Genomic DNA, 13,999 nt, shown 5'->3' on the forward strand with positions numbered 1-13,999 from the left:
TAATGTTATTTCAATCAGATCACCGAATCAAAAATATTAAACTGATATTTTTCTTTGTAACATAATAATAGGTTCATGTGGCACTTAGTACACGTGTGTGAAATATTTCTTCCATACTGTCCTCTTACATTTTTTATGCCCTAAAAGGGTCTTTAACACTCCAGCAGAAGCTCTAAAATATAGAAAGAGGATCAAGATGGAAAAAAAAGAAAATCACACTTTAATAGAATAAATAATGTTTTATAGCAATACTTTAAATATTGTGATTGGACTAAATACTATCCTTTGAAAGTTATCAGACAAAACGCGAAATATACCATAAATTAATTTTTGCACAAGTCCCTTTAATTTGGAAAAATACCCAATGAAACATTTAAAAAAAATAAAATATATATATATATATATATATATATATATATATATATATATATATATATATATATATATATATATATATATATATATATTTATATATTGTATATACTCTATTTAAAGAGAGAGAGAGAACCAAAAACAACCCAAAAAACAAAAAAAGAAACCAAACAAACGCTATGTCATGCTAATCCTAGCAGCGATAACCAAATTTCTTTACTTAATTTTCGCCTGAGAAGTCACATGGCGGGGTACCAGCTCATGGGGTTGGCATTTGAACATGCCAATGCACCTGTTAGAGGAAAATTTGCCAACTAGACTATTTTGGCATGTTAGAGATGAATTGGCACGTCATTATGAGGTGGATCAGCAGGATTAAAGTTGCCCTGGTCCGTGTATCATTCCTCATAAAATGAAGGCAGGGCTCAGAGGTGGCATATTACTTTTTTTTAGGTTTTCCGGTCTTCTGTCAGATTGCACTTATGACGGGAGAGAGGAAACAATGGTGAAACCAAGACCAAGACCTCAGGATAAACAAGGCTCTGATGTAAGCACGCTACAGAGGTCCACTGTTCAGAGGAAAACACTTCCTCCTTCAGGTTTCTCTGGTCTGTAGTTTAATCAAGGTATCTAAGGCTCCAGCAAACCAAAATGACTTGTAATTCGAGTGATTGTATGTTTCTCTGAATGTCAAAGTTGTTCCAATATCCGTATTTCCAGTAGACCATGACCAGTGAAAGCAACTTGCGCGACAAATTTGCAGATCGTGATCCACTGTTCTCTGAGACCCGTACAAATAGAATTACACAAATAAAAATATCTGCAATGAACTGAATCTCATGCAAAACAAACTAAAGAGTGCAGCAGGTTCCATCCAAGGAGAAATTGTCCAGGAAAAAAAAAATCTTCAGCTTTGACCGGACTTTAAACTGTTGGAAAAACACATGATGATGTGGAGTATAAGATCGAGAGAGAAAAAGAGAGATTGGGTGAGAGACAATGCCCCGAATAGTCACAGTGCAGGGAGGAACACCAGGGCGGCGCTAGAGAGCAAGAGTCATTACCGTGGTTTAGTGCTTCAAACGGTGAAAGTTCGAAATCTGTTGATTTGTATAGAGAAGAAGAAACCATAAGAGATTTTCCATATTTCATGATTTAAAACCTCTCTAAAAAGAGAGTGCCGAGGAATAAAATGTATGTTTTTTGTGTGCGTGTTTGCGTGATTTTTTTTTCTGTGAATTACAACATGTCGGGTGCAGTATTCAGTGCAGCCAGCCCAGCAAGGTGTCCCCGTAACCCTAGTAAAAGAAATACGCCTGGTAAACCCCATCAAAGCGAGGTCCATCCTCTCTCCTGTAGTTTGTGTGTGTGTCGGTCCTCCTCAAGTCCCGCAGATGTATCTTAAGTAGAATAGTGCTTTTCCAAGTATACAGAGGCTGGTGTATCCGACCCCTGGTGGATGTGTGTTCTATTTCTTAAAGGGAGCTAACCGACTGAAGTTCTGCCAGAAGGGAGATGTGCTGCGTTTGGGCTCGTATTCATATCCATCCGCCTGCCCGTAGCCATCAGGGAGGAGGTATTGCCCAGGGTTCATGGGGTCCGAAGGAGGTGGGTATGTTGGGGGCCCCGACCGGCCCACACCTGAGAAGACAGACACACAGGAATACATAACGATTAATGCATAAACTATTTTTTTCTGTTTAACATCGCTTATTATAAGATTTCTTTGACATTTGTGTAGCTTTATGCTGTATGTAACATCCACAAGTACCATTTATTGCAAGGCAAAACAATACCAATTTGTATCAATTTACTTTTATTTTCTCAGCAGGCACTTTTTCACCATGGTAACAGCAATACAACAGAACACAGTATAATTTATTGGCCATTAGAATGCAAATATTAAATCCTAAAGCAGCCGTCATAAACCAAGATGTGAGACACAACAACCTCTAAGAACATCTAAATTCCATGAGGAACACATTTCAAGAACAGGCTTCAAGATTTCATACCTTTCTGTTTGGTGACTCTCCTAACGGTCAGGGCGGCTTGTTTCTTCTGATATTCAGAGATTTCAAACCCTAAAGGGCCAAAAAACACAATATTTGGCGTAAATGTTTGATAGCTTCGTGTGAAGAACAGAACATAGTTTAAATCACTGTGAGAGTGGTGACTATGAACTTGTCTGATCATCGTATCATAAAGACTGGAGTAAATATTCTTCAAAATACACCTTTTGTGTTCAATTTAAACAATAAAAGCAAACAGTTCAACTCTGAAACAACACGAGGATGCATAAGAACTAAAATATCAATTGTTTGTGACGTAAAAATTCTCACCAATCTTCTCATCTTCCTGGACCATCTTTCTTTCTTCTTGAAATGCCCGAAGCCAACGGATTTTCTCCTCCAGCTTTTTGGGCAGGAACAGATGGATCTCGTCTGTGTCTCTGTTGGCCAGTTTGAAGGCGTTTTTTACGCTAACGTTAAAATCATCATCTCGGCCATCGATTGCGTCAATGACCTCATAACGATCCATATCAATCCGACCCTTATAGTAGAGAATATCACGGCGAATGAGATCCTGTGGAAGGCAGAGAGACTTTCTAAGTATGTCTGTAATCCAGACAGATTACTGATAGAATGAAACGATTGATTGATTATTCTGTTCCAGCATGAAACATCTAATACATCATTCTCATCTTCCACCTCCTTTCCTTTCCACACACATCAAGGTACTTGTTACACCAGGAGGTTGTATTCAGTGTGACAGCAAGTGTGACTGGACATGATAAAAAGATATACACATGACACACACTAGTGAAACAATACTAGCAAAAAATGCTTATATTTTGCAGTTTTTATTTACTAATATATATATATATAAATTCTCTGCATATACATTTCTATAATGTACAGGTGCTTCTCAATAAATTATAATGTCGTGGAAAACTGAATTTATTTTAGTAATTCAACTCAAATTGTGAAACTCGTGTATTAAATAAATTCAATGCATGCAGACTGAAGTAGTTTAAGTCTTTGGTTCTTTTAATTTTGATGATTTTGGCTCACATTTAACAAAAACTCACCAATTAACTATCTCAACAAATTAGAATATGGTGACATGCCAATCAGCTAATCAACTCAAAACACCTGCAAAGGTTTCCCGAGCCTTCAAAATGGTCTCTCAGTTTGGTTTCACTAGAACTACACAATCAAGGGGAAGACTGCTGATCTGACAGTTGTCCAGAAGACAATCAGTGACACCCTTCACAAGGAGGGTAAGCCACAAACATTAATTGCCAAAGAAGTTGACTGTTCACAGAGTGCTGTATCCAAGGATGTTAACAGAAAGTTGAGTGGAAGGAAAATGTGTGGAAGAAAAAGATGCACAACCAACCGAGAGAACCGCAGCCTTATGAGGATTGTCAAGCAAAATCGATTCGAGAATTTGAGTGAACTTCACAAGGAATGGACTGAGGCTGGGGTCAAGGTATCAAGAGCTACCACACACAGACGTGTCAAGGAATTTGGCTACAGTTGTCGTATTCCTCTTGTTAAGCCACTCCTGAGGTGTCTTACCTGGGCTAAGGATGCCTTCCCATGACATTTAAGACAATATTCATGACCTAATGATCTATTATTTTACCAGTATAAAGGTTAAATAAGAATAAAAATCTCTGTTCGAATTGATCAAAGCATATGTTAACTAAAATTAATGACTATGAATTACTTGTTTGCTTTCTATTTGTTTTAATAACAAGTACAAGTTGTGACTCTGCCTGATGTTACTCCACTCAGACAGCATATCACATCACTGAATATTGAAATTTGTTAACAATATTATCAATTAAACTCAAGACCTGAATTGTATTTAGAAAATTGTTTAGGTCTAGCAGTAGTAGGCTATACAGGTACAGAAATATAATAATAATTAATAATCAAATTAATTACAAAAGTGATTCAGTCGAGAGCGGTGAACGATTGTCTCTTTGTCTTTCGATTAACATTAACGACAGACAGCACAACTTTATTAAGCTGCTGTCAAAAGACTGAACACACGGATCCTAATGTACTGGGACACATGCATTTTCTTTCCCTCGGTTGTGCTACACTACTATAATTTAATCAGTTATTTGCTTCTGGATGCCTGTCTAGTTCGGTTCTGCATCTTTGCTCTAAAAATGAAAGTTCCAGAGTGCAATGTGCTGAGAACATCATCAGCTGCCTGCTTCCTTCCTTCAAAGATCCCTACTAGGAAAAAAACATGTATGTATTTACAGTGGTGTGAAAAATTGTTGGCCCCCTTCCTGATTTCTTATTTTTTTGCATGTTTGTCACACTTTAATGTTTCAGATCATCGAACAAATTTAAATATTAGTAAAAGATAACACAAGTGAACACAACATGCAGTTTTTAAATGAAGCTTTTTATTATTAAAGGAGCATTGCGTAGGTTCTGAAATTTCTAACTGTTACTGACACCAGTGGCCGTTAGAGGAACTGCAGCCCAGTCTCATGCTCGTTCTCAGTGCGCACGCGGATCTCTTTGTTGCCACACTAGATACGTTTTTTTTTGTTTGTTTTTTTTTAACTTACGAGGAGTGTCCGTGGGTGTCTGAATTGTGCTGCCGGAGGCTGGTTGCTTCTTTCCATCCACAGAGTCCATCTGAAAACACTATTGCTGCTGCTTACTATAATGGCTGGCGTGCCGTACGGTTGTAAGCCCAAGTAGACGAGAACGCGCATGACGTCACATTTTGTGAATTTTCGCACCAATTCGGGCCCGACTCACTCCACACACAATTGAGCCTACAGGCTGATAGAGGCAACCGTGGTGGACAGTTGAGGTGTCATTCTTTTTTTTACATCATGGTTGGCTCATACATGTACAAATGAAAACTCTATCTTAAAGATTTTTTTTAAGTAAAAACCTCCACATTGCTCCTTTAAGGGAAAACAAAATCCAAAACTACATGGCCCTGTGTGAAAAAGTGTTTGCCCCCTAAACCTAATAACTGGTTGGAGCCACCCTTAGCAGCAACAACTGCAATCAAACGTTAGCAATAACTTGCACTGAGTCTGTTACAGCGCTGTGGAGGAATTTTGGTCCACTCATATATGCAGAATTGTTGTAATTCAGCCACATTGGAGGGTTTTCGAGCATGAACTGCAATTCTAAGGTCATGCCACAGCATCTCAATAGGATTCGGGTCAAGACTTTGACTAGGCCACTCCAAAGTCTTCATTTTGTTTTTCTTCAGCCATTCAGAGGTGGACTTGCTGGTGTGTTGTGGATCATTGTCCTGCTGCAGAACCCAAGTTCGCTTCAGCTTGAGGTCATAAACAGATGGCCGGACATTCTCCTTCAGGATTTTTTGGTAAACAGCAGAATTCATGGTTCCATTTATCACAGCAAGTTTTCCAGGTCCTGAAGCAGCAAAACATCCCCAGACCATCACTCTAACAGCACCATATTTTACTGTTGGTATGACGTTCTTTTTTTGAAATGCAGTGTTACTTTTACGCCAGACGTAATGGGACACACACCTTTCAAAAAGTTCAACTTTGTCTCGTCAGTCCACAGAGTATTTTCCCAAAAGTCTTGGGGATCATCAAGATGTTTTCTGGCAAAACTGAGACCAGCCTTTATGTTCTTTTTGCTCTTGGAACTCTGCCATGCAGACCATTTTTGCCCAGTCTCTTTCTTATGATGGAGTCATGAACACTGACCTTAACTGAGGCAAGTGAGGCCTGCAGTTCTTTGGATGTTGTTGTGGGGTCTTTTGTGACCTCTTGGATTGTTACTTTGTCTGAGGCAAGGGGTAATTTTGGTCGGCCGGCCACTCCTGGGAAGGTTCTCCAATGTTTTTGCCATTTGTGAATAATGGCTCTCACTGTGGTTCGCTGGAGTCCCAAAGCTTTAGAAATGGCTTTATAACCTTTTACAGACCGATAGATCTCAATTACTTTCTTTCTCATTTGTTTCTGAATTTCTTTGGATCTCGGCATGATGTCTAGCTTTTGAGGATCTTTTGGTCTTTACTTCTTTACACAGGGCCATGTAGTTTTGGATTTTGTTTTCTCTTAATAATAAAAACCTTCATTTAATTAATTTATGTTGTTTTTTGTTGTGTTATCTTTGACTAATATTTAAATTTGTTTGATGATCTGAAAGTGTGACAAACATGCCAAAAAAATAAGAAATCAGGAAGGGAGCCAACACTTTTTCAAACCACTGTATCTGTATCTATCTATCTATCTATATATCTATCTATCTATCTATCTATCTATCTATCTATCTATCTTCATCACTTAATTTTTCATGTTTTCTACACTTCATTTCCAGACCCATTTGTCCCAATTGAAGCTAATTAAAAAAATGAACTTTTAATGTCATTATTTTCTTCATCCCCTCTATCTCCCCTATTTCTTTTCTCACCTTCTTACAGAGGACCATCTGATGATCGAATAGGAAGAAGATTCTGGTTTGGCTGCGCCCATATGGTTGATATATCCAGGACATCTCCCCAGTGTACACAAGCTCTGAGCTCCTGTCCAGAATATCCTCACCCTGCGCAGACACAAAAAACAAATAAATCATTACATCTGACGCCACAGAGGCTCTGATTATGTCTCAATATGCAGCTCTCAAATCAAATATGGTGTCTGTGGTGCAGGTTGCATGTCAGTAACATGCATCTTTTATTTGAATTTGTATAGATAAATTCTCCTTTTGAAAAAGGAGATATTAAATACAATAATAATTTTAATGTTTCTTTATGCTAACCAGGGCAGCATTAATCTTATCTACAGTAAAACAGTAATATTTTGAAATTATTATTACAATTTCTATATATGTAATATGTAATTTTCTATTTAATATGTCATTTTCAGCAGCCATTATTCTAGTATTCATGCCACATGATCTTTCAGAAATCATTCTAATATGCTGATTTGGTGCTTAAGAAACATTTAGTATTATTATCAATGTTGAAAAAGATTTTTTTAAATAATAATAATAATAAAAATAATTAATACTTTATTCGTCAAGGATGTATTAAATTGATCATAAGTGACAGTAAACACACATTTTTGTTATAAAAGATTTCCATTTCCATTTCAAAATAAATGCTGTTCTTTTGAACTTTTATTAATCAAAGAATCAGAGAAAGACTTCTTTCCACAAAAATATTACACAGCAAAAACTTGTTAATAATAAGAACTATTATTAATACTTGAGCACCAATAATAACTGATCATAACTAATCATCAAATCAGCATATTAGCATAAGAGACTTCTTTTAAAAAAAAAGGGGTGGTTGATTGCGATTTCACTTTTTTAACATTAGTTAGTGTGTAATGTTGCTGTTTGAGCATAAACAATATCTGCAAAGTTAAGAAGCTGAAAGTTCAATGCAAACTGAGATATTATCTTTTAAAGTTCTGGCAGTTTAATGCCTACAAAAACGGCTGGTAGGGACTACAACAAGTTACTTTCCGGGTTCGTGACGTAACAAACCCAGATAAACCCTGCCCTCGAGAAAAGGCAGCAAAGGGCGCAAGGCCATGCTGCGCTGCTTTAGAGAAGAGGAAGAGAAAACTAGAGGTGCACGTAAAAATCTATTCAAATATGAATCGCGATTCTGTTTTCTAACAATTCTAATGGATTCACAAGTTTCAAAATCAATGTTCTAAAGCAGCAGTTTTTTGTGTTGTCTCTTGTTGTGTGTTGTCTCTTGTCTTAAATTATCTGCTTACCCCCAGGGCATCCAAGATGCCTGATCCAAGGACAGTTCAAACAATTCAGACATTGCTTGAATCAGAAAAAAAAAAAAAAAAAAAACCCCCGATATAAATACTGTTCAGTTTCTTCTATAGACCAATTGTTTTGTGTGTTTACACATCTATGTATTGTCACGAGCCGCAGGGTTTAATTTGGTTTTGTTTGTTTATGTTTTTTTGAATCTCAAAGTCATGATTCCCATCCACTTACATTATATGACTGACAGACTGTGTTAAAAATCTTTGTTTGTGTGCTACTGAAGAAACAAAGTCACCTACATCTTGGATGCCCTGGGGGTAAGCAGATAAACATTAAAATTTCATTTTTGGGTGAACTATCCCTTCAATACTGTTCCTCGCGTCCCACTGATCTGCACACGCTCTGCATCTCTCTCTCTCTCTCTCTCTTGTTCAACTCAGCTCCAACAATGAACTGTTCCAATTATACGCTTATTTTGACATAGCTATGAGAAGCGTTAAACATGGACATGCATGCAGTTGCCGTACTGTATTAAATCTTTAATCACGATAAAACCATATATTAAAAGCTAACATAAGCAGTAGCATTTACAAATAACAGCATAAGTATTAGATACAGCAAACAAAAAACACAGGCCTACCATTAAAAGCCATGCTTGAACAGGTTCTGCACGATCCTCTTCAATAATATCCTTTGCTTCTCAATCGGGCTCAAGCTGATAAGCGATATTAACGACGCCATTGTTTACAATAAAACCGAAGCACATGTGAGGGGCGGGATGTTTAGAAGCGTACTAGAGGCGGTTTAGCAAATCACAACACACTGGGTTAGCTAACCAATCAGAGCCCATTGCCTATTTCTGAGGGAAGGGCTTCATAAAAGCAGGAAATGATCAGCGCATTTCTCAGAGAAGGGACAGAGCGGTGTGGAATAAAGGTAAATTGTGTGAAAAATAATGTGTTTTTTTTAAAACGGAGCATTAACACATGTTAGACTGCACCCCATAAACACAATCAAGCCTAGAAAAAAACAGTGAACCACCCCTTTAATTATAACAAACTTTAGCCAGTAGGGTACATGTATACACACAGTTGCGCTGCTCATTTATTCATTTACTATTATTACTTATATATATTTCTTTTTATCCTATTAATTAAGTTTAAGTCTGAAAAGCTTTGGCCACACACCTCCCAGTCCAGTACCGAGGCCTGCCATTGGGCGATTTTGTCAATGTTCTCAAGCCTTCGTTTGCGTTCGTTGATTTGCTGAGTGACATTTCTCATTACAGCTAGCGCAGCAGCCACATACCGATAATCACTGGGAGAGAAAGGGAAAAGAATGAGCGAAAGAGAAAAATGAAAACGAGGGATGTCAAGTGGAAACCAGATATGTCAGTTCAAAATTTGTCATTTACACAGGCATATATTTTGTGGACCTGACCGCCATTATCTGCATGATGCACCTGGAGTTCACACATCTGTGTTTGTGTGTGTACCTGTGTTCTTGTACTGTGTATTTCAGTAACTCTGCCAGCTGTAGAGGGTATTTGCAGATTTTCTGGACTGGTGTGAGCAGGTAGCCATCAATGGCGATGTCGATCATCTGCTGAACCAATCGGCAAGCTTCGAAGAAGTGCTGGTATCGTGCGTCTCGCATGAGACGTGTGAGCTCCATGCAGGCATCCACGTGGTTGTTACAATATTCTGAGTAGATCCAGAATCCATCTTGCTGTAAAAAAACATACAAACATAAAAAATCTGTATCCTCGACTCATTGTGTATATATGTTTGATATTCTGTATTTTAATACAGACGTGTTCCAAAAAGCAAGGTCCGATCTCGCTGAGATGAGGTTCTTCCGTGTTAAACTGTTTCTCCAGGTCTCTGACGAAACTCAACTGGAATCTGTAAATATCTTCGATATTTCCAAAGATCACTTTCAGCTGATCGTCGTTAAACATGTCTCTTCTCTTTTTACACTGACGGAGATACCCCTAAAACACAAACACAAACACAGATTTACACTACCATTCAAGGGTTTGGGTTTTTTAGATTGGTATCATGTTTTTGAAATAAGTCTCTTATGCTCACCAAGGCTGTATGTTTTAACTGTTTTTATTTGTATCCATTTTAACATGGCAAAGATGAATTTTCAGCAGTCAGACTCATAACTCCAGTTTTCAGTATCAAATGATCCTTCAGAAATAATTCTAATATGCTGATTTGCTGCTCAAGAATAATTTGTTATTATTATTTGTTGTTATTACTGAAAACAGTTGTGCTGCTTTGATGTTTTAAGGATTCTTTGATGAATACAAAATAACTTAAAATAGTTTTTTTTTTTTGTACATTTTTTAAATGTCTTTACAGTCACCTTTGATCAATTTAATGCATCCTTTCAGAATAAAAGTATTCAATTCTTTCAAAAAACATTTCCTGACACCAAACTTTAGAATGGTAGTGTAAGTTTTAAACATTTCATGGACATACAGTTTTGGACATACATTTTCTCCTAGACAGGAATTTAAATTTAAAGCAAATGTTGACTTTGCATATCACAGAAAAGAGCGTAGTCATCTCACATGTGTCTTCTCTGCAGTTCCCTATGACATTTCAGCAATGTCACATACTGTTCACATTTAGCAAGACAACAAGCTAACAATTAAAAGATTTCAATATAAATTCAAACATATGAATTCTGACAAGAACAAATGATCTGAGCTATGCTATTCACATAAACTTTATAGTTTTATACTTTAAACAGATGTCTCAGTTGTGTTTATGTATATTTCCTCTCTGGAATATTAGGAGAAACATCTGAGACAACCACGTATGATGCTTAAAAGAGAACTCAATCAGGTCTCCTGAACTTTGAAAGGGCTGGTATGCATTTTTTTACCTCACAGATGTCCTTCAGGTGTTTGATGTAATGTCGTTCTGTGCTCATGATCTCATTGATGACATTGGCTCTCATCTGGTCCCGGTTCTGAGTGGGCTGGCCAAGACACAAGCAGTTGGTGCTGGGGTTCGGACTGGCCTCTGCATGGCCATTCTGCACCTCGCTGGAGCTTTCGGCAGCCTCGACCACAGTGTTTTCCTCCTGATTTACCCATAACTAGAACACACACATTAAGACAGACATGACTTGATCTTCAAGCCCTGTTATTATCAATTAAACTAATCACGATAATTGTGCTCACGTTCGATTAGCATCCGGCTCAGAGCATCCGGAGTTAACGGCCTGCATGATTGCATTAATAAAAGGTCTAGATAGGGCTTTTAAAGCTTCAGGGGTTAAAGTTACATTGATGTGAGAAAAAAAAAAAGAGTGAGAGTGTGCCCTCTGGTGGCACCAGTCCCAGCTGCATTTTACCACATTAGAGGCATTGCAGTAAACACTCACAAAATCTGTTTTCCCAAGGACTTAAATGAATCTGCATTTGGACCTGTTACACAGCTGCCAAGATACACACACATAAGCCAGGAGAAGGGAACAGAAGGAGGGAGATACAGATGCGCACAGTTAGGAACACAGTATGTGTGTGTGTGTGTGTGTGTGTTTAGTTGAAAGAATCTGATGTGATTTTATTTGCCCTGATTATGTAACCTATCATTTGCTTTCCCAGGTGAGTCAACTGATGTGAACACACATGCGAGCACACGCACAAACTCTCTCACACACGCATGATAAAAACCCATGTATGTGCACACATTTTGTATAATGAGCTAGTTTTATTTATATACTCTACTCTTAAAACTATCACAGAAAAACTTTTTAGATTTTAAAGGTGCATAAAAGGTATAACTTAAAAGAATAGTTGACACAAAAATGAAAATGCTGACATAATTCACTAACATAATTTATCCTCATGTTGTTCCAAGCCTCTATGACTTACTTTCTTCTGTGAAATATGAAATAAAATATCTTGAAGAATATTTTGATTACCACTGACTTCCACTGTATGGACAAAAAAGCACTTGACAAAATATCTTCTATTGTGTTCTGCAAACAAAAAAAATCATAAAGGTTTGGAACAACATGAGTAAATGGTGACATGATTTTCTTTTTTGGGTGTACTTGTTCCTTTAAGAAAAGTATTATACTTTTGAAAAATACGTCAAATCATGTACACTTGAGATGACTTGAGTACATGAGATGAAGACTCATGTTACTAGCCTTAGAAAACCAACATAAACAAAAATAATTGCAAACTGCCCCTTTAAAACATTATTTTAGACCCTTTATTCAAAGGAGAGGTCACACAAAAATTAAAATTCTGCCCTCTTTTACTCACTTTCATGTTGTTACAAGCCTGTATGACATTCTTTCTTTTGTGGACCGCTAAAGCTGAATTTTTGAAGAAAGCATTGGTTGCTGACATTTGTTGAGTCAGTGAGAACCAGATCAATACTATTTATGAATGAATAATTCAGACATATTTTGTGAACTGGATCTACTTTAATTTTGTCTTTTTTTCTAGTATTTGTGACTCCAGATCAGGTCAGCAGTGTTTGTGTGTGTGTGTGTGTGTGTACGTATGTGTGGGTCAGATTTTGTGCTATCTCTGTACGATCTCAATGTCCCTACAAGGATAACAAAACCTGAAATCACTTACACTGTAGGGACCAGCCAACAGTTTCCACGAAAAATAAAGCCTAAAGGCACAGTTCACCCGAAATGAAAATTCAGTCATTATTGACTCATTCTCATGTCATTTCAAACATGTATGCTATTTTTCCCCCATAAAACTGGTGGAAAACCCTTCAATAGCAATATTCAAATATTTTTTCTGAGTTGAATCAGTTGATCCAGTTCACAAAATATGTCTGAATTATTCATTCATAAATAGTATTGATCCGGTTCTCACTGACTCAGTGATTTAGTCACAGTGGTTAACAATTGTCAGCAACCAATGCTGAAGATCAATACTATTTATTATTTTCACAATGAATCAGTTCACATATTTTGTGAACTGATTCAACTCAGAAAAAATATTTGAATATTGCTATTGAAGGGTTTTCCACCAGTTTTATGGGGGAAAAATAGCATACATGTTTGAAATGACATGAGAATGAGTCAATAATGACTGAATTTTCATTTCGGGTGAACTGTGCCTTTAAGCTTTATTCTTCGTGGGAACTGTTGGCTGGTCCCCACAGTGTAAGTGATTTCAGGTTTTGTTATCCTTGAAGGGACATTGAGATCGTACAGAGAAAGCACAAAATCTGACCCACACATACATACACACACACACACACACACACACACACACACACACACACACACAAACACTGCTGACCTGATCTGGAGTCACAAATACTACAAAAAAAGACAAAATTAAAAATAGATTTTCATAAATACACAAGCCTGTCACAGATTCTGTGACAAACTCCCTCGCCCTCTCTCTCTCTCTCTTTCTGTCTCACACACTCCGTTTCTGCACAGAGTCATGGATATGATGTCTAATCTCATGAAGGATGTTTCTCAGATTAAGATCTCATTAAAATCTCAAATTATACTTGTATACCTAGAAATCTCTGCCTCAGCGCAACTTTCCAGTGCATTACCCTTACTAGCTGTCCGTCCTCATCCTCATCAAACGAAAGGCTTAGTTTAGTGATCCTGTTGCCTGGCTACACAACGTGTGTTGCTACGGTTGTCTGCTTCAAGAAATAGAGGAATCAGAAGAACACTGATGATGCAGATGTTGCACACACACACACCTGCGCACACATACACACACATGCCAACTTCAATCTTCTCTATCCTTCCTCTCAGTGTCCAATCTATTTTAGCCCCTCTCTCTCTCACACCCTCTCTTCCCAGAGCAATCTGTTTTTTTTTGTCTGTTCTTCTCTCCTGTC

The 13,999-nt window shown here is 37.5% G+C and overlaps 1 protein-coding gene across 3 annotated transcripts in view; it reads right to left on the reverse strand.

The window, feature by feature from the left end:
- Positions 1-857: 857 nt before the first annotated feature.
- LOC109090376 (rho guanine nucleotide exchange factor 9-like) overlaps positions 858-13,999 on the reverse strand; it is a 38,623-nt gene continuing 25,481 nt past the window's right edge. For all 3 annotated transcript variants that reach the window (XM_019104184.2, XM_019104185.2, XM_042753953.1), the window contains 8 exons: positions 11,034-11,249; positions 9,949-10,128; positions 9,631-9,863; positions 9,323-9,452; positions 6,813-6,944; positions 2,712-2,955; positions 2,385-2,453; positions 858-2,013 (listed from right to left, as the gene is read on the reverse strand). In XM_019104184.2, the coding sequence (XP_018959729.1) occupies positions 1,841-2,013; positions 2,385-2,453; positions 2,712-2,955; positions 6,813-6,944; positions 9,323-9,452; positions 9,631-9,863; positions 9,949-10,128; positions 11,034-11,249 (1,377 nt within the window). In that variant the 3' untranslated portion in view covers positions 858-1,840. The remainder of the gene's footprint in view (positions 2,014-2,384; positions 2,454-2,711; positions 2,956-6,812; positions 6,945-9,322; positions 9,453-9,630; positions 9,864-9,948; positions 10,129-11,033; positions 11,250-13,999) is intronic.

This window comes from Cyprinus carpio, chromosome A5, assembly GCF_018340385.1.
Source record: "Cyprinus carpio isolate SPL01 chromosome A5, ASM1834038v1, whole genome shotgun sequence".
NCBI lineage: Eukaryota > Metazoa > Chordata > Actinopteri > Cypriniformes > Cyprinidae > Cyprinus > Cyprinus carpio.